The 21,833-nt window shown below is 38.3% G+C and overlaps 1 protein-coding gene across 1 annotated transcript; it reads right to left on the bottom strand.

Annotated features, from left to right (window-relative positions):
* Positions 1 to 1,776: 1,776 nt before the first annotated feature.
* Positions 1,777 to 20,299, bottom strand: pygma (phosphorylase, glycogen, muscle A). Its single transcript, XM_053648540.1, has 20 exons — positions 19,963 to 20,299; positions 14,435 to 14,536; positions 14,253 to 14,331; positions 13,836 to 13,939; positions 12,869 to 13,000; positions 12,670 to 12,781; positions 12,491 to 12,573; positions 12,226 to 12,369; positions 12,019 to 12,111; positions 11,788 to 11,934; positions 11,079 to 11,242; positions 10,860 to 10,974; positions 9,047 to 9,148; positions 8,658 to 8,805; positions 8,506 to 8,564; positions 7,389 to 7,530; positions 7,067 to 7,274; positions 3,523 to 3,657; positions 2,774 to 2,840; positions 1,777 to 2,686 (listed from the first exon to the last, which is right to left on the bottom strand). The coding sequence occupies exons 1-20, from the start codon at positions 20,203 to 20,205 to the stop codon at positions 2,537 to 2,539; spliced, it is 2,529 nt and encodes an 842-aa protein (XP_053504515.1). The 5' UTR covers positions 20,206 to 20,299; the 3' UTR covers positions 1,777 to 2,536.
* Between the last annotated feature and the right edge of the window lie 1,534 nt (positions 20,300 to 21,833).

The following is a 21,833-nucleotide window of genomic DNA, read 5'->3' as shown; positions in this document are numbered from 1 at the left end:
TTTGTCTAATGTATATCAAAGTAACCCCCAAAGATCATAGCTCAGTTAGTTGATTCTTGAGATTGTCATGTACCGTTGTCATGTCCTAGCTTCCATAACAAGCTGTTTATAAAGGTTGAATAAAAATGGCCTTATTAGGCCTTAAAATAGCCTTGTTTGCCATCATTCTTCCTGAAATGTAACTGCGTGCATTTCTTTTAATGGAGTAAAATATTTTTAAAAAGTGATCATGTATATTTCAAATGGGGTGAAGTAGAAATTTGCTTTCCAAAACTAGATCTCAAGAGAACTTTCTCAAGATGAAACTCTCAAATAAACTGAGTAAATTAATTAATTAAAAGTCTTGAGTTGAAGATTACAGCTTTATGAGTTTATCATTCTCTGGCAATGGGTGTAAATTGGCAGCGTTCCGTATAGATGGGTAACCAGTTTGCACAGAGGGTGAGCATTGAGCCAGAACCAACACCTCTGGGTCAGCAGGTTCTGAGCACAAAGTGGCGCAAAGACCATCATGCAGACTGTGTTATGGTAACGGTCAACTTGACAGAGATGGAAGCATTTAGCTTTTCTCATGCAACAATGAAGTTTAATTAATTAATGAACATGGGTGACAGTTAACTCAGTACAAGTTTGCCTGTTCTATCAGGTAGGGAGCAAGACTGGGAATTTTTTTTTGAGTTTCCTTCATATTTGTCTAACAAATTTAATTGTATTTCTTTTGTATTTCTCAAAATATAAACAAACTAGTAGCCAAATTTAAAGCACGATGGCCCTTACCATGCAGTTACTAAGGATGAATGAACGGTGTAACTGCATTGTGTAGTGACACATGTTAGTGTTAATTAATGAATGTGGTCTTTGTCCTTGAGCTTCATATCTGTCTGTGTAAAAGTAAAAATCAACTGACTCTTTGTTGCGTCCCACAAGATCCCAATCATGAAACATTTCTAATTTATATACAATAGGAATGCAACTTCATTGTATATTATATAAATGTGATATATATATATATATATATATATATATATATATATATATATACAGTATCTCACAAAAGTGAGTACACCCCTCACATTTTTGTAAATATTTGATTATATCTTTTCATGTGACAACACTGAAGAAATGACACTTTGCTACAATGTAAAGTACTGAGTGTATAGCTTGTGTAACAGTGTAAATTTGCTGTCCCCTCAAAATAAGTCAACACACGGCCAAGCATGTCTCCAGACCTAAACCCTATTGAGCATCTTTGGGGCATCCTCAAACGGAAGCTGGAGGAGCACAAGGTCTCTAACATCCACCAGCTCCGTGATGTCGTCATGGAGGAGTGGAAGAGGACTCCAGTGGCAACCTGTGAAGCTCTGGTGAAGTCCATGCCCAAGAGGGTTAAGGCAGTGCTGGAAAATAATGGTGGCCACACAAAATATTGACACTTTGGGCCCAATTTGGACATTTTCACTTAGGGGTGTACTCACTTTTGTTGCCAGCGTTTTAGACATTAATGGCTGGGTGTTGAGTTATTTTGAGGGGACAGCAAATTATACAAGCTGTTATACAAGCTGTACACTCAGTACTTTACATTGTAGCAAAGTGTCATTTCTTCAGTGTTGTCACATTAAAAGATATAATCAAATATTTACAAAAATGTGAGGGGTGTACTCACTTTTGTGAGATACTGTTCATACATACACACACACACACACACACACACGCACACACACACACTCTCTCTCTCTCACACACACACACACACACACACACACAAAATGGAGACTGTGTGTTTATATCCTTTATTTATTAATAAGGCTGTAGTGCTGCAAGAGCAAACATCACTGATAAAGGTGATCGGTTATTTATCTCAATAAGCTGTACTTATTTGTTAAAGGCTTACCACAGATCTCCCTGATGCCAGTCCAAAACTAGCAAGACCTTGCCAGTGTGTTTAAAGATTTACTTCTGTTACGAAAACATATTCCAGGTGAAAAACATTCATTACAAATAGCAGAGGTTCAGTTAGACTCACTCATACTTATAAACTGTACCTAATACATTGCTATAGAGTCAGCATTGAGCTCCATCATCAAGGACAAGCTAAGTAAAGCATGAATACAGCACTAATGATTTTAGTAGTCATAGTCATTTTCTTGAGAGACATACTTCCCATTAGAAGAGTTGGCTAGCTACTCAAAAACCCAGAAATCTTCAAACATATTGCATGCACTGACACCAGAAAGTGCATGATCACCATGCGTCATTATTTTCACTCTGATGCAAGGAATAAAGTATGTGAGTTATTGATAAACGTCTTGTCCGACGACATAAAGATTGACAATTGACAGAATTCCTGTGAGTGCACGTGTATGAAAGCACTTAGATAGGAAACAAGGCATGACCATGTCACAATGGAGAACAAATGAACAGGCAGACATAGCTAAATGCATTCTGAAACAAATCTGTTTTAAAGATTGCTCTTAAAGACTCATGCAGTGCTGGTGTTGTGTCAGAGTCGGAGTTGGGCTTGGGAGGTCTGCGTGATTTATTTTGGGTCATCGGGAGCCGCTATCTTCTCCAGACTGGGTTCTATGCCCCAGATTTCACGAGCATACTGAGCAATGGTGCGATCACTGGAGAACTTGCCAGAAGCAGCGATGTTGTAAATCACCTTCTTGGTCCATTCCTTGGGTTTCTGTTTGATGACGCAGATTAGAATTGAAATAAACATGAGAGAAGGTATAGACAGGGGAGTCACTCTATAATAAGTAACTTCACTTGCCTTGTAAAGGGCGCTGACTTTCTCTTGGCATTTGATGTAGTCCTCATAGTCAGCAAAAACCTTAAATCTGTATGGTGTTTGATCACAGGAAACATACTGCTTTTCTCAGCACATTTGAGGTGACTTTTTTTTTGCAATATAACACAGATGAACATTTACTATAAGTTTTGGTATTTCTAAAGGAGAGTTGAGTTTAAAGAAAAGGCAGCAGCTTAATTTTTGACTAGAAGGAGTTGAATAACTGTTCTGATTGTAAACGGCTTGTACTAATGCTGGCTAGTTACCTAACACAAAAGAAAATTAGCCTTTGGCTAAATCCAGTACAATGCATGAAATGAAGACATTTATGTTAAAAATTTTACATGGTCCCTTTTCAAATAAATAAATAAACTAAACTAAACTAAACATTATGCTAACTCTCTGTTTCATAATATTGTAAAACAATATATTGCCTTTGTATGGTATTTGTCACAAATGATAAATATCAAGATGGTGTTTGTTGAATCTGTGTTTGGTCTACCACCATGTTATTAACTTTCATTTCACTTTGTTATGATAAACCATATCTAATTAAACCCAAACACCATGAAGAGTGGTGACAGCTTGATACCTTCCAATTTTACATGAGTAGTTATTTTACATGAGTAGATAGCTTTTACTTCTATACACAGGACAAGGGGATTGAAGTATTGAAGCAAATATGCAAATGCTGCAATGACAGTGACTCATGTGTGCCACAGTGCTAGTACCTGTCATGGTGCATGAGCATATTGATAATGCTACTGAAGAGGTCAGGCTGCTTGGGACTGAAGAAACCTCCTGCAATCTGGTCAATGGCCTGCTTCAACTCCGGAATACAGTTATAGTATTCGGAGGCATTATATCTGTAGAGCAGATAATAATAATAATAATAATAAGAAGAAGATGAAGAAGAAAAAGTAGAATAAGAGAAAGAAACATTGTTTTGTTTTACATTACTTGGAATTTTTCAGTATTATGGATGTGACATTTAAACTCACTGATTTGAGTGTGTGTATATTGTTATGTAAGTTTTCAGTTTTTCATTATTACTGTATAGATTCTTTTAAGGCACTTAAGTCAGGTAGAATTCTGTTTAATTCCGAGAAAAATCACACGGTTTAAGAAGAACAGAAATTACAAATCAGGAATTAAGAATAAACTAAGAAAAAAACCCAGTCTAACTCCAACCTCAAATAAATATTTTTGAGTGTTTAAAGTTTTTAAGGTGTTCCTATTATGCTTTTTCAGATATTACCTTTGTAGTGTGTTGTATAGCTGTTTGTGAATGTAAAAAGTCTGCAAAGTTTCAAAAATCAAAGTGCATGACAAATGGAGTTATTGACTCTCAAAAGAAAGAACCGATTCTGAACAGCCTGCAATGAGTCGTCAGTAATTCCAGACTTACTTCCTGTACAAATCTACATAGGTTTGTAACAAAAACCCCGCCACTGGTCTTCATCGGCTGCTCGCGATAAACATGTACTTTGACCTGCCCTCAAACACTACTGCTGTAGTTGCCCTGAAAGATTTAGGTTCCCGTTATTGCCATGTCTAGAAGATGTTGTTTTCTGTGTGCAAAAGCAAAACCACTTTGCATGCATTCCCAAAGGATGAGGATGTAACGCGCCAGTGGTTAGAATTCATTTTAAAATGATACCACAGCAGTTCAACTCTGACCTTCGTTTGTGTTCCTGTTATTTAACTGTCGACTGCTTCTCCAATCTACAAGTCAATGCGGGATTTGCAAAAGATTATTCATTATAGATGGGGCCGTACCCACTTTATTTGGACCATCTTGCACCTCTGGATCACAACCTGTAAGTATGATTAATTTTATATATATATATATATATATATATATATATATATATGTAGTTTTGTGTTGTATATGTGCACAGCTGTTAGCCTCTGCTAACATCATTTTATTTATATTTTATGAAATTATTATAATATCTATTTTTATATTAAATTATTTATTTATAACTAAACACATTTTCTGTCTTTACATTTTATTATTGCTTTGTTTATCAGTTGTTCCTTTTAGATCGGTTCCCCCAGTACAATGTTGACATGTCTGCTGCTAATATTGCTTTTTTTGGGTGATTAAATCAAAACATGAAAACTTGAGTTGACTTTTCTAGTGATATCTGGCAACCGTGAGTTTGAATGAAGTGAATGCGTGGTGCGTGTGAGTTGGGACGAGTTAGTGAAGAGCGTGAAGAGAGTAAAGAAGAGCTGCAGTCAGTGACATGCAATCAGGGGAGGCAGGGGAGGCCTCCCCTGTGTCATCATGAAATGTAAAACACAAATAAAGATTAAAAATAAATAAATATTTGTCCACTGATCTGTGATAGAAATGTAATTATTGTATGATTCCAATCATTCCAATGAGTTTTATAGTCAATATCACTGAATTTGTGTATTTTCCTGTTCAAATACGGTGGAAAGACGTGAAGGGAGAGCCGAGCCTCCTCTCGGATTGCGCAATCCCTCACAAACTGGGTTGAGCTGCTCTTTTTTTTTTGCTCAACTTGAGCACGTGCAATTGATCTCTCTGTAAGTCACCAATGCAATGTTTGTACACACTTTTATTATATGTCCTCACATTCCATAGTCTAGGTCATGTATTTCACGTATGTGTATAACATATTAGTCTTGCTGATCTGACATAACGCTGCAGTGAAAAAGCAGGAGGGGGGCAGCCAGTACCTCTGCCTCACTGAAGGGGGCGTGTATGAGCATACAGGCTTGTTCTGCTATTGTTCTTCTTCACGTATTACAGACAAATGGCATTGCGGGTAATATGCTAGCTAAAAAAGTCAAGCGGAGAAAGTCAAGTGCACCGCATCAGTCCGTTAATTTTTTATTTGTTGCCCTGACTGCGAAAATAGAAGATTATATATATATATATATATATATATATATATATATATATATATATATATATATATATATATACATACATACAAACACACACATTATATATATATAAAGTTAAAACATTTCTCAAAACTGGAATTTCAATCAAAACTGGAAGGGATAAATAATGGAAGACTGATGCCGGAGACTTTTAAAACTAAAAGAAGATAAAGAGGACTTTTACACCAAAGTCATAGAGATGTTTGTCTAGAAGGATAGGGGAATGGACTTCATTTACAAGTAAAGGTAAGACCATGCATACACGGCTGTACAGTCCACGACAAAAATAAAAGACCAGCAGTTTTTTAATAATAAATTAAAAAATAAAACAAGATAAGAAAAAAACCTTTATTTTAAAGAGTAAAACTACACTTGACTTTTTGTTGTGGACTGTATATACTTTCCTTTGTATTGAATGAGTATGAATTGTGGAATTGTGATGGCAAATTAAGAACACACGGAGGGTGCAGAGCAAATGCGCTCTCTCTGAGCCGCTATAAATTTAACGTTCTTCTTTGGCTAAATATGTACCTTACCTATGTGTGTGTAAAGAATGCTGATATGGGATATGAAACATAACCAGTAGTCAATGTGCAAGCAGCCAGTTGAATGGTGAATTTATGCTACTCTGTTGTATTCATATATTTGTAAATCTGACTTTGAAATAGTCAGTGCCTCCCCAGCCACGAACCTCACCGCACGTCACTGGCTGCAGTGTACTGTATGTTTACAGACTGAACAGTTGCTACTCTTGATTATGATTGGTGAGGAATTATTGAATTTAATTCAAAGAAGTTTGAATTAAACCCACCTTGTAGCATTAGCGTTATTCTTAATTTACTCCGCCTGATGCTGCTGTGTCTACAGCAGGTCACAGTTGCAAGTTCAGGTCATTTTGCGTGATCAATAAAAGATGGCGGCTTGTGAGATCGTGAAGTTGATAGGAGCAGATGATGTACAGAGTTATACTTGTCATCATAATGGCTTCTTTGCAGTATTTACACACTTGTTCGGTCGACTGAGGTGATGAAAAGCAATGTGAAAATAACTGTTGTGCGGTGTAGATTCATTTTGGAGTTTTAGTTTTTATTCCGATTGTATTATACAACTCCAAATAGGTCACTGGTGCAAATGTGAGTGAAATGGTCACACTGTAGAGCCCTGCATAAGTGAGCAACGATTTTCATGCTAGGACTGACATTTGCATGGATTCGCCCTACTATTTCATCTTAATTCATTCACAACTACCATCTTCAGCCATTCACCTTCAAACTCCAAAGTCCTTCAAACTCATTTTCTACTCATTAAACCCATGAAAAGGTTTCTACCATCCCCATGTTATTGTACTCTCACCCTTTCCTGTCCATGGCCTCCACATCTTCCATTCTCATGCCAAAGATGAAGAGGTTGTCCTCTCCGGCCTCTTCTGCCATCTCCACGTTGGCACCGTCCATGGTTCCGATGGTCAGGGCCCCGTTCAGCATGAACTTCATGTTTCCCGTTCCGGAAGCTTCTGTGCCGGCGGTGGAAATTTGCTCAGACAGGTCGGCAGCAGGGATCACTGAAGGACAGGGTATGCAAACTATTTTAATACTTTCTGTTATATTACTCAGCACTTCAATCACAAATCAGGAAGAAAAATCAGTATGAGAGTGTCAAATATATGCTAAGGCACCTTTTTCAGCCAGAGTGACTCTGTAGTTCTCCAGGAAGATGACTTTGAGGCGGTCGCCCACCACCGGGTCGTTGTTGACCACCTCACCGATGGCTGTGATCAGACGAATGATCATCTTGGCTGTGTGGTAGCCTGGGGCGGCCTACAATCGCAAGTGCACAAACTCACCTAACAAGTAAACTCGTAAAATCACTGAAGTAAATAGCATGAGATGAAATATTGTGGCCTGTTGTTCAATCCCTCCCACCTCCCAGTAGGTGGATTGGTTATACTAAATTGCCAGACAGTGTGATGAATGTGTCGATGCATGAGTGTACTGTCACGCAGTGGACTAGAATTCCAGATAAGGTGTATTCACCCCAGGATACACCTCAATCCTGACTAATTACAGAAGATAAAAGAATTAAATGTCATGGTCACTAGGCCAGTCAATTTTTTTTTTTCAATTTCATTTTTATGCTGTGGTTTGAAAATCATGTAGTTTCAATTCTAATCATATACCTTTTGCCTTTGGCATTTGTTTATTAGGAAGAGGGATAGCGAGGGAGAATGGGGAAGAGGGGATGGGGTGGCTTTAGCATATTATTGCCTGTAGCCAGGGCTGTGTTTTTGGCAGCTTTGATGATTTTTTGCATTGTGTTTTATCAGTAGAGTGGGGAGCATGAATTGGAGGTAAGATGGCAGATGGCAACCAATAAGCAGCATTTACATCTGTTCATGAACTGAGATAACTATCTATTACTTTGTATGTCTTTGTGTGTTTTCCCAACTTTTTGTTCTCCATCTTGTACCTGAGCAGATGTGTGTATAGCTTGCACAGTGCTTTTTTGCCTGGCTCAGAGAAGAAATATGTGCAATTAATGAAAAAAATGTTTCTTCTGGATGTTGTATAATTAAGCCGAACTCCAGACTCCAGAGTTTTTTGCAGTGAGCATCAGTTGAGTTTGCTATCAGGCGTTTCTTCAATATTATGAGCTAGTTTGTGTAGATTCAGGACATATTATCCAGTTAAAAATGTGGAATAGTTCAAGAGAGTGAATACTTAGGCAAGACAGAGTATATGTGCTGTGCAGAGCTCTACATAGTGTCAAGACTACAGGGCCATGATTCAGCACACCTTTCCACCAATCATGATTGTTCTGGGAGTCCACTGCTTCTTGGGATCCTTCTTGATGCCTAAGAACAAATGTTATGTGTCATGTGACTGATGGATGGATATTAAGATGTGTAATGGATTGGGAAATAGGAGCACAGGAGAAAAGCACTCACGGTTATAGAAAGTGATAATGTGCAGACAGTTGAGCAGTTGTCTCTTATACTCATGGATTCGCTTGACCTGGATGTCAAATATGGAATTGGGATTGATCTTCACCTTGTAGTGTTCCTCCAGGTGGGTGGCAAACTTTAGCTTGTTCTCCTGTGAACATACATAAGCGCACACACACACACACACACACACACACACACACACACACACTGTTCATTTTGTCTTTAAAAGCTCAGCTCTTCGCTCTAGTGACAAGGTTGTGATAAAGGATCCCTAATTAAATATTCATGCACATCGCTGATTCAAAGGCAGGACAGTAAAAGGAAACCTACTAAAGAAATGGTGAGCATCAAAACTACACACAAAATGCCTTACTCTTAATCTTACTCACCTGTTTGACTTTGGCAATATCATGAATGAAAGCATCATCGTTAACAAAGTTGTGTAGCTTCCTCAGTTGGCTCAGGTCTCGAATGAAATCCTCTCCTATTCTCTAGCATACACAACCACAAACAGCCATAAGACTATATATAAGGTACAAATACGTATATTATAAACATTCAAACTAATCCCACCACATGAATTCTTTACAAGCATTAACAGCCAACTAATACTTTGCTTTGTTAAATGAATTTGAGCTTCTAGGTCAGGGGTGTCAAACACACAGCCTGTAGACTAGGACTGGCCCAATAAAGGTTCTCAATCTGTCCCAGCCAATGAATTAAGAAGCCGTGTTCTAAATGAACATTGTCTTTGAAATGAAAGTTATGTCATTCTGTTATTCCACTAGGGGGGCAAAATAAAGCCATAAACTCAGAGACATAAACTTGGCTACTGATAAAGTGTGCTAATGATATTTGATTTTATATTAGCAAGCAGAAAATGTACTCTGTATTCAAGTCTAAGACCAAAATTTTGCTTGTAAATGTGTGAATTGTGCAATATATATTTTCCCTCACTTGGCAGCATATGTTGTTCCAAAATGTGTACATATTGTTCTGCATTAATGGTGCCCTCACAGATGTGCAAGTTACCCATGCCGTGGGCACTGACACACCCCCTGGTGCTGATGTGTTGCATAGTAAAGCCTTAACTTGCATCTGTGGATGCAGCTGTGAATGGTGTTGACTGACAAAGGTTTACCAAAGTATTCCCGAGCCCATGTGAGGATTACAGACTCATGACGGTGTTTAAGACAGTAACGTCCGAGGGAACGGAGATCACGCGCATTCAGAAGTGGTTTTTGGCCTTGCCCTTTACGCCCCTAGATTTGACTGGATTCCTTGAATCATTTAATCATATTGTGCACTGTAGCAGGTCAAATGCCCCAAATCCTACAGATTTGTCTTTGGGGAATGTTGTTCTCAAAGTATTTCAACTGGTCACATCGCTATTAGTCCTAAATTGACCATGTCCCAACTTTTTTGGAACATGTTGCATGCATCAATTTCAATTTATCTTCAAATAACTATGCAGTTGATTAGGTAAAACATCAAATGCCTTGTCTTTATACGTATATTGTTTAAATACAATTCAAAGAACATTCACAAATCACTCCTCTTTGTTTTTATTAGCATTTTCCATACTGTCCCAACTTCTAAATTGTTTGGTTGTATAACAGTTCTAGGTTATATGATAAAATAATTAATTACTAGGAAATTTTGGGGGGTTTGATAATGGATTGTAGTAAATTCTACTGTTTTGTAGGTGTTATATATTCAGTTCATTTGTGCATTCAGAATGTACCTACCAGATTAATGCTGATAAATGAATTAAGGTGATTAGTAGTGTTAGTATTCACTAAACTGGTCCTACCTACTCAACATTGGACTAAGTGTAAGTCTACCTAAAACTAAGTCTAAGTTTACCAAAAATTAGCTTAATACCCCTGTACTAGTCTAAAGGATGATTCACTGTAAACTAAAAACATGAACCAAATATCAACATGTAGCTGAATACTGTAATGTTATTGGGGGCCGCCATCTTGGACAACAAAAGTCAAAAGTGCCACCTTCCTAAGTATAAATGTGGAACTGTAACACAAAGTTCTATACATGTAGTTCCACTGTTAACTTCAATTTGTAAATGAAAAAGTACATACCTTAACAACGTTGTTTACTAAAGCATTGAACATTGAACATCAGAGACCAAGCATATCTTGGCAGATCAACTGCATTAAACTGAAAATTGTTTGAAATACTAACCTCAGCAATAACCTCAGCCAGGCCAGGGTTGCACATGACCAGCCAGCGACGAGGGGTGATGCCATTGGTTTTGTTCTGGAACTTGTGTGGGTCCATCTCATAAAAGTCCTTGAACCTATTAACACATTCCATAATGGATATAAAGCAAGCTGAGTAGAATATGATTTATCTTACAAGAGTGTGTGTGTGCATGTGTGTGTATGTCTGAGTCATACATACACAGTAGCTTTGAGGATGTCTGAGTGAATTTGTGCCACACCGTTGACTGTGTGGGCACCGACGATGCACAGGTGTGCCATATTGACCCTTTTAATTCCTCCCTCCTCAATCATAGACATGCGGCATAGGCGGTCCACATCACCAGGGAACAGGGAGGACACACGCTGTACACAGAAAATATCACACACAGACTCTGTGAGCACAAACTGACTGGAATGGATGCTTATTATTGAAAAGACGTTTAAAGTTATTCATACACAGTTCACATAACATTGAGTTATTGTACAGAACGGCAATAGACACGATTTCCACATCCTCAAAAGGGCAAGTAAAAATGTTTAAACTTAAATCTAGATGGCCCATTAATGTCTGGTCCTGACATCTGGTTCCGGATGTGTCAGCAATATAGGCTCAGCCAAAAGTACATGACATGAGCGTCACTGACTGTCAGGTTGGATTAATCTACAGTCTGGGATAGAAAGAAAATCATCCACAAGTTTACATCTTCATACCATTCTGTATTTTTCTTATGACCATTAATGGTGCTGTTGCTCTTTTGTGGTTCCACAAAAAAAAACAATAATTTGCTTTAAAACAGCAAATGTTTTGATGCAGATGTCTTTTTGTCTTTGAAAAACAAGGGGAGTTTAGCTCTACTAGCCCATCTACACCAGACACTCCTGATGTAAAGACTGGGTGCTTATCTGACCTCCAGGTGGCGGCGGTTGATCTCGTAAATGATCTCAAGGTGGCGAGGTAGCAGGGTTTGGAAGAGGTCAATAGGCCAGCGCTCCAAAGCCTCAGGCAGGACTGTGTGGTTAGTATAAGCACAGGTCTTCACAGTAATATCCCAGGCCTAAAAACACAACACATAGTGCTACTGAACGTCCCACAAATGCTCGAGAAAGATATGATGTTCTGAGTTCACGATTCCTCTTACATTCTCCCATGACAGCTTCTCCTCATCCACCAGCACCCTCATCAGCTCAGGGATTGCAAGAGCAGGATGAGTGTCATTCAGCTGGATGGCCACCTGAGGGCAGACAAGAGACAAATATGGATTGAAAGGCAGCAGACTCAACTAAGAAATCTGGTTTCAGAAAACATGAGAAAAATGATGTGATGAACAAGGGTGTTAATCCTTTACCTTATCAGGGAGAGCAGTGAAGTCGGTGCGCACAATCTCTCTGGTGCCAAATTTGGAGGCCTTAAAGCGGCGGATGATGTCCTGGAGGGTGGCAGCTACTACAAAGTACTCCTGCTTCAGACGCAGTTCTTTCCCCTCAAAGAACTGCAAAGAAGCAGAAAGATGTGTGTGTGTGTGTGTGTGTGTGTGTGTGTGTGTGTGTGTGGGTGTGTTGATATGATAATGAGCAAAGCAAACCAAGTTAAAATAAATAAAGTTAACTCACATTGTCATTGGGATACAGCACTCGAGAAATGTTCTCGGCCAAGTTGCGGTCCAGCACGGCCTGGATATAGCCACCAACATTGACTAGAAACAAAAAGGAGGAAAATCTGTGTTTGATTCTGTCTCTTTCCAAGCATGGAAAGTGGTGCATAGCTTATCACACAATTCTGTGTGCCTCACAGTCTTTTAGGTTGAACTCGCACGGGGCCTTGGCGGACCACAGCCTCATGGTGTTCACAACATTGTTCCTGTAGCCTGGCACAGGAGTGTCATATGGCAAAGCCAACACGACCTGCCAATACAAATGCATCAACAAAGATCACATGGCTTCCATCATGTCTGAAAAACACACGCATATATAACAACGGACTGTGTTTACCTGAGTGTCTACCCATTTGACTCCATCTGGATGTTGCTCTGTCCTGCCGTAGAAGTGGACTGGACGCATGTATTCAGGGCGGGCTTTCTCCCAGGGGTTGCCATAGCGTAGCCAATCATCAGCTTCTTCAATCTGTTAGTTATTAAGATTTTTAAATCAGCTATATTGTCTTGTGATTATTGGGACAAGAGCCTCTTAAATGACATATACAAAGAGGTGACAAATTAAAAGATAAAGTGGTGGTTAAGCTGTAGGGGGCATTTTGTTGGCATGGTTTGGGTCTACTTCTCCTCTTAGAGTAAGTGTCACTACAAATCAACGTAAAGTTATTCTCACTCATTACCAGAGTTTTTGCATGGGAAACATGGTCACATTTCTAATCTACAGCATCTGCAATATGCCTTTTTATCATCACCTGGTAATGCCACTATCCACACTATGATCCTCCTTTCCCTTTCTTTGCAATATATCTTACATCAAAAAATGTTTTGTATATTACAGATACACAGTCTGCACTTTCCCTTTGTTTGCCATAGCCTGTGTTTGTGGAATTGATAAGATATCATTCTGATTATTTGCTTTAAAGCCAGATCTTGGTAGCCATACACTATTTTTAAACTGCTGATCACCTTTATCTATAATGAAGCATTTCTATCCTGATGGGAGTGGTCTCTTCTAGGATGACTCCACTGCCATCCATATGCATGTGGGCTCACTGAATGAGGATATCCAACTGGGGGAAAATCTTTTCGACTAATGGTGCTCATCCCTCCAGTACAGTTTCAGAGATGTGTTGAATCAGTGCCAAGGTGCACTGAAGCTGTTCTAGGGGCTCATGGATTCCCAAGACCTTAGTAGCAGACTGGATGCTGAAATGTTTTCTTTTAATTCATTACCTATTTGTTATAGGTATTATTGCCTATTATTGCCTATTTGTTTGTTTTGAAAGCAGCGATGTTTGACTCACCTGCCAGCCATTATCAATTTTCTGGTTGAAGATGCCAAATTCATAGCGAATGCCATAGCCATAGGCAGCCATACCAAGAGTAGCCATAGAGTCCAGGAAGCAAGCTAGCAGCAGGTATAAGAGGGATGGGATGGACACAGGGTGAGAAGGAGACAATTAACTACACTCTTTTAATGCTTTTTAGCTTTTGTCACCATTTTCAATGACGCAATCACTGGTGATTGTCCTTAAGTGAAACGATGCCATCAGTGGTGATTGAAATTTAATTAAATTCCTTAAGACTGCCCCATAATGTACTATTATGTTCATAAAACCTGACGAGCCCTTTGTCTATCCATTTTTATAACCGTGACAAAAGAATCAATGACCATTTTAAAACTATAAAAGGACAAAGAGGAAGGAGAGAGGAGTGCATACCAGCTAGACGGCCCAAGCCTCCATTGCCCAGTCCAGCATCCTCTTCCATGTCCTCAAGCTCCTCCATGTCCAGACCCAGCTAGAACAAGAGCAGTTTTGTCACTGGTTTAAATAGAATTAACAAACCTAAGCTGTAATGCTTAATTAATGTAACGTTCTGTGGAATAGTGTGGATCAGGCACCTGGTACACAGCCTCATCACAAGCGTTCTCCAAAGCCAGGTTCACCATGGTGTTCTGCAGAGTGCGGCCCATGTAGAACTCCAGTGAAAGGTAGTATACGCGCTAGACAGAAAGAAAGCAGAGTGATTTATAAGCACCATGCAGTGAACAGGGAAGTCGTGACAGTAGGTTAAGGCTACTGGGCTACTGATCAGAAGGTTGTGACTTCAAATCTCAACACCACCAAGTTGGCTCTGCTGGATGCTTGAGCAAGACCTGTAATCCTCAAACAGCTCAATCAAATCTTGTCTCAATTGTAAATGACCTTGGATAAAAGTGTCAGCAAAATCTAAATAGAAGCATAATGTCTACGAATAGGATATTCCTTTGTGATTCCTGTAGAAACATTCGCTTGAACCAACCAGTTCCATCTGATCTCATCAGAATGAGCTTCCTCCTCTTCCCAATATTTAAGTCACTTAAATATTTCCTCAAAATTCCCACCAGTTGGTTTCGAGAGAGGACAAAAAAATTTTACCTGATAAAATTCAGTGAAACTTGCTGGAATTTTATCTAGCTAATGTTAGCTAAGCCAGATGCCCAACAAAAGCCCGACTTATCTTTGAACTTATCTTTGAATTCCAAGAAAAGTAACAAAAACATTAACTGTTGAAAATACCTTCTGTCCAACTCAGATCTACATTCATAGAACATTTCTTCATTCATTTAAATGTTAACTCTTAGTGTTGTATGTTTGTGGGTGTCTAGCATGCTAAGCTAGGTAGTGCAGTGCTTATTTGCTCTAAGGTTATTTATTTATGCTTCCAAGTACTAAAGCTAATGGGCTGAGCGTGGTTAAATGGTCCACTGTGATGCATGATGGAAGTATGCTGAGCTGTTACTTTGATGAGGCCTGGATGATGGACCAACGATGGACCAAAGAATTCCAAACTGTATAAGGTACAAATATAGCAGTAGCACTGCCAGTATTAAATTATTTGATTGGGGAAGCTGCTAAACAGCTTATAAAGAGGAACACTCTTAATCTTCTAGATCGATATAGCAAAATATTAACATACTAGCCATTTTAGATTTCCTCACCAAGCATACCAACTAAGACTGCATGTTGGTGCCATTTGGTCCCCCATTCTATCCTGACCTTGGGTTACTGACTATTCTTTAGTTTCACATATTCAACCCAAGGTTCCTTCTAGGTTTCCTATAGGTTCTCCAGTTTCCTCCCACCTCCCCAATGCATGTAGAATAATAGGCTATGACAATTTACCCCTAGATGTTGATCCACCAAAACCCTGACCTGAATGAAGTGGTTACTGAAGATGAATGATATATTAACTAAAATAAATCTTGAACAAAATAAACAAAATGACAAGGACAGCTACAGAAAGTATTTAATTAAGGTTATTGACAATAATGGAGGCTCCATTAGTTACTAAATATACACAATCATATACTTTCACCTTCAGTGATCTTCAAAAACTCAATGATCTTCAAAAACAATTATGTATGAGCATAAAGAATTATGGTATGAACACATATTAGGCTCATAATATACATAAATAACAGTTATGTTTTGCTATTTACTAGAACTATAGAGCCTCCTGAACCTTTCACTGTCAGAACATGTTTTAATTTAAATTATTTGGGTTATTATTATAGGTTGGTTTGTGAGTTATTTAAATTTGGATTAAACCCATCCATTTCGTGTGACAAGTGCCCTCCACTAATATTGGCACCCTTGGTAAATTTGAGCAAAGAAGGCTGTGAAAAATGATCTTTATCGTTTAACCATTTGATCTTTTGTTAAAAAAATTTACAAAAATACTCTGCTCTCATGGATATCAAACAATTGCTAACAAAGCACGTTTATAAAAAACTAAATTGGTGTGCAACAATTATTGACATAAGGAGCCCCTGAAGTGACTTTTGCGTGCACACGAGAAACTTTTCGTGTTACAGTTTCCGGTGTGTGTATACCTCTCTTCCGTCATTGCCACAGAGGATGAGATAGGGATGAGAATGTGATTACATACCTATGTCAGGAAGCAAGGACAGAAGTAATGTGTTTGTACTGAAGGCCAAGTTTAAAATATATCTCTATAAATTCATGCACATCCATGCTCTTGGTTTCTTTATGTATAAATGAACAATGGCAATGATGCAAACGGAAGAGAGTTATACACACACCGGAAACTGTAACACGTGTGCATGCAAAAGTCTCTGTGATTTATTTTATTATTTTTTGCACAGTTCACTTCAGGGGCACCGTATTGGCACCCTGTCAATCAATACACACACACACACACACACACACACACACACACACTATTCTTATTGCCAATTTTGCCCGCTATACTGGATATAATTTATCTCCATTAAATTTGCATATATCAAAAGAAATACAATATATCTGGCTACTCTATTTGATTTTATTTTGACTGATTTTAATATATTATATATGTATTATTTATTTAATTATTTTATTTCATCATTTTATTTTAATTACTTTTTTATTTAGTATTTTTAGAGGACTATAAGTTTTCCCTGGTCTATTAATCTAATGACTAGCTAACATGGGCCAACAGTTTATCTCAGTTTTGTTGGAGCCCATGGGGTTCAGGGGGTTTCCCTCTTGCTCTTGATGTGAGAAAAGGGGAGAAGGGGGTTGGGGTGCAGTGGGTCTAAGACTGGTGTAAAGGGGAAGAGGAAGGTCACTGGTGTTATGTAACAGTGGCATTTTGATTGCAGTAAAAATAACCAACCCGGGGTCAGTACAAAAGGTTATGGAGTCTGTAAGCCTGTACTGTCACAGTTACAGAAGCTATTAAAGTTTGAATATTTAAAAAAAAAAAAGTTTGAATTTTGATAGATGGTTTGACCATCATACATTCCTTAGATTTAACTACAATCTATATGATCCACTTTGCTGGCCTTGGTTTTCATCTCATCCTGGATTTCAGTCCTTACAGGAGAAGTATCCTATGGTGACCTTTCATCATATGAGAGAATGACTCTTGACCTTTGTAGCAAAGATACCTTAAACTCCCAGCAATCTTGGGCTTAGTGGGAAGAGAGAAGGTCAGAGGTGCAGGAACAGAACTGAACTATTCCTCCCTAATAACTTGGCTAAAATATGCCCACGCTGCTGTTAGCACGCTAGCACAACAACACAGTGTAGATATTTAACATGAAGTGCGCAGTGGCACTTCAAATTGGAAAATTGGAAACATTAATTAGAACATATGCTTGATGTCAGCTGTAATTTGCATTAAGCGGAACAGCTCATTGGGTTTCAGATGAGCCGACTTGTACACTAAACATGTATTGAATGTAGCATCAAATTAAAATGGAACAAGATTGAAGCTGCATTTTAATATAATGTGCGTTGAAACTCTGAAGCCATTTTAGTTGAACATTAGCAGAAAAAAAGTCAACTGAGGGATAAGGCTAGGACGGTGACTGCAAGCACATGTATGCAATGCAATGCCTATATAACATCAAGGTGCTTTATGTTTCACAAAATGATTAAGTTCTGCAGTTCTATCAACAGAAATGGTTTATTCAGAGCGCATCATTGTTCCTCCCAGTGAGAACACAAGCATTGTATACTCAAAAAGACTCAGAGGTCAGTGTGAGTGGAACTCTCCTCACCTCGTCAGGAAGATGCACTGATCATTATTACCCACGCTTTATCATCCAGCATTGTAAACCGGTGTGCAATGTACACACTGCTCTAATATACTCAGAGATCATTAAGATAAATGTACTCTATTTCGGTGAAGATGATTTCCTTACTTGTTGTATGTAGGCTTCCGGATCATCCCAAGATGAGGCGTTTATCAGCTAAGAGGTCAGAGAAGGTCAGGGATGGATATTTATGGTGACGTTAAGCTGTGATATTGAGAATGAGCTGTAGAAATGTAATAATACTAAATAACACACCACATGACAACCACAAGAGAGTTAAATGATCCTTGAATAAGCTTTTATTTGGCTAGATGAAATTGAAATGCAAACACTTTCATTTATTTATCTCAGTGATTTAATTTTATTGCACACATTTGTGAATATGGCTTATTAAAGCACATTTTTCTTGCTTGTATCTATGGGAAAGGCCAAAGAAATGGACCTGAGTGTGATTTGAACAGAATACAAGATTAGCATTATGGTCTGGGTTAGTGTTTGTATCTTTTCTTTCAACTTTATATGGATAAAATGATTGCATGCAATTTAATCACTTTCGCTTGTTTGAACTTGTGCACATTTCTCATTAGGTCAGGTAAGTGTTTGTAAAATTTAGGTATGAAATCTGCTGACTCAGCAGGTGAAGAATGTATAAACAATGATGGACATGTTTCACACCTCTGAATTTAGGATGTCAATCAAAAATCAACATTATTTTGTCACAGTATTCAGTTCAGGTCTCCAGAATAAGCCTTTGATTAGAGTTCAGTCTCATATGTATTTTCTTGTTTTTTGCAAAATATATTTTTCCTTGTGAAAAAAGAAATCCCAGACTTCCAAAACTTTTTAAAATTGATTTTATACACTTCACAGATTTTTAGTCTTTAGATTTATTGCTCATTTTAAAAGGCATTAACTGCATCAAGAAAACATAAACTATGAAATGTGGTATGTATAAATATCTAAATCAGATTTAGAAGGTTAGTGTCATGAGTCTATATTACGTCTGTTTTCAAAACATCATCCAAGTTTTAGTAGTATTTTTTCTCAGGTTTAGAAATAAATTCCTTTAAATATTTTTTTTATTTCTGGACTCCCTGTATATGTCCATGTGAGTTTCCTCCAGTTTCTCAGGTTTCTTCCCACTTCCCAAAAACATGCTAATTAGCCCTTGTGTAACATGTAAATGTGTGTGTGTGTGTGTGTGTGTGTGTGTGTGTGTGTGTGTGATTGAGATGGACTGGCATCCCATCCAGAATGTATTACTGCTTCATGCCCAGTGCAGTGTTCCCGATATAGACTCCGGATCCACCACAGTCCTGACCAGGATAAAATGCTTACTGAAGATGCATTAATTAATTAATTAATTAATTAATATGTTGCATATACACTCTAAGAAGGGTATTAAATGGTATCTTTCCTTATAGCTAAGTTGGTACCCTTGTCTTTTATACCTAATATTTATTTCCCACCTTTTAAAGGTGAGTAAAGGTACATCATACACACTTTTCCATACAAAAGACACATGATGGTGAAAGGTACAAAAGGTTGTCATGCAAGCAACAAGGAATGGTACAGTTTGGTAGGCTTTTTCAGATTTAGAAATAAGTTATATATTTCTCCAAATTTGAGAAATAACCTGTATGTGCAAATACTAAAAATTTAAATCAGATTATTATGTAAATGAATATTTTCGGTATGTGTTATATATGCATACATTTGTATATGCAGTAAATATAACTGACATATCAGCCTATATTTTGGACGTAAAGAAATATATTCACATAGCCTCATAAAACCTTTTCAGCTCTATTGGGTACTGGGAGTCTTTTCTGAGCTTCACTTACTTTAGGGTCTTTCTCGTAGTAGTGCTGCTGGGTTCGGATCCACCTGCCCACCAGGTGGTCCCTCACCGTGTGCGCCAGGGCGAAGTAGTAATCCCGCTTCGTCGCCACGTTTCTGTCCTTCACCAGCGTGAAGTGTAAGTGCCGGTTGAAGTTAGTCTTCAGGTCCGACACGTTCTCCACGCCGGCTAGACCTTTTACAGAAATCTGTTTCCTTCTCTCATGGTCCGACAGTGGCTTGGACATGATGGTGGATGAGCCAAGAATACAGTAAATACACAGAACCGATCTCAGCAGAAGCCCGAAGCTGTCACTGCAACGCCGCTTCAACCCTGACAGCTGGGCTGATTTAAAACCAGCCTCATTAATATTCATAAGTGGGTGGGTTTTTCATTAACAAGGCTGTGCTATTAGGTTTTATCTCTGGAATAGAAATATTAAGGTCTTTAATAAGGGAGTGGCTGTAGGATGAGTTCAAGAGTTTATAATTTGTGTGTTGTGGCTACACACATATTTTTTTCCCAATAAAAGAAGTAATACCAGTGTGAAACTACAACTCCCAGAATCCCATGCTGCTTGACCGACATCTCAGACGCTCTGTGTGAGAACTGGAGAAGACTGAGACATTAATAGCTCTATGTGACCCGGTTTAAAGGCCGTGATATTTGAAAGGCATTCTTTGTGAATGTCAGAAGATATCACCATCTCGTCTAATGTTGCAGGACCTATAGGAGATCTGTACTGTAAACGTGTAAAAAAAAAAAAAAAAAAAAAAAAAAAATTGGCGTTGCACTGAGTGTGTGCATAATTGTGCATTGCTTAGATTTTTTTTTAAAATAAAGGATTAACAAAGGGTAGTAAAATGCATGGCGTATATTATATAAAAGCAATAATACATCTATAGTATAGAATGTCCCGCCTCTGCACTGTGAGTGCAGGGAGCTTTCATGTTCTCCATGTGCTACGGGGGTTTCCTCCAGGCACTTTGGTTTCCTCCCCCAGTCCAAAGACTTGCGCTGTAGGCTGGTTGGCATTTCCAAATTGTCCATAGTGTGTGAATGTGCATGTGATTGTGCCCTGCGATGGATTGGCACCCCATCCAGGGTGTCCCCCTTCCTTGTACCCAAAGCTCCCTGGGATGGATGTACTGGATGGATGTACTGGGACTAGCTTTTATTACCTAAAGTTGTTTAACTGTAGGGTCAATTCAGGTATACTGGGACATCAAGTAAACTGGGACGGTTCAAATTTGCAGTGTTTAATTTCCGTCCTGATGAGTCAATGTCAAAATGTTACTAAGCCCTCACAGTGGAACTGATTGTTAGACTTCATTCATGTGCCAAAAACCATGAGGTAGGAAAAATAACACACTGTATGCTTTGGCTGTTTTTTTTTTTTTTTTAGAAGCTTATAAAATTGTTATTATTAATATATCACATATTTATGATATACAGTATATACATACTACATAGTACATGCATGTAACAGTGCAGTACTGTAGTGCTGTAAAGCATAGTTAGTTAGTTCAAATAATGTACACATGTTTATAATTGTAATCATTTTCAAGACAGCCCAAATGACCGAACCGTTTTTGGAACAGTATGGTTCAGGATAATTGGGACAGATATAACATACAATAAGTGGAGAGAGAAAAGTGAAGAGATAATGGATGCATGAATGGATACACAAAACACCTATAGATAAATGGTGCATTCATGGATTTCTATGTGCATTAAATGGAGCATTTATGAAGAATCTTAAGAAGGAGTGAAATACTGGGAAAGATGCTGCTACTGCAAGAAATAAATTATAAAATGCAACCTACCTTTTAGTGGTGTTTTTCCTCAGTGATTGTTGCATAATTTGTTCCTATT

This window comes from Ictalurus furcatus, chromosome 18, assembly GCF_023375685.1.
Source record: "Ictalurus furcatus strain D&B chromosome 18, Billie_1.0, whole genome shotgun sequence".
NCBI classification, from domain to species: Eukaryota; Metazoa; Chordata; class Actinopteri; order Siluriformes; family Ictaluridae; genus Ictalurus; species Ictalurus furcatus.
This window is presented reverse-complemented; position numbering and strand designations above follow the sequence as displayed.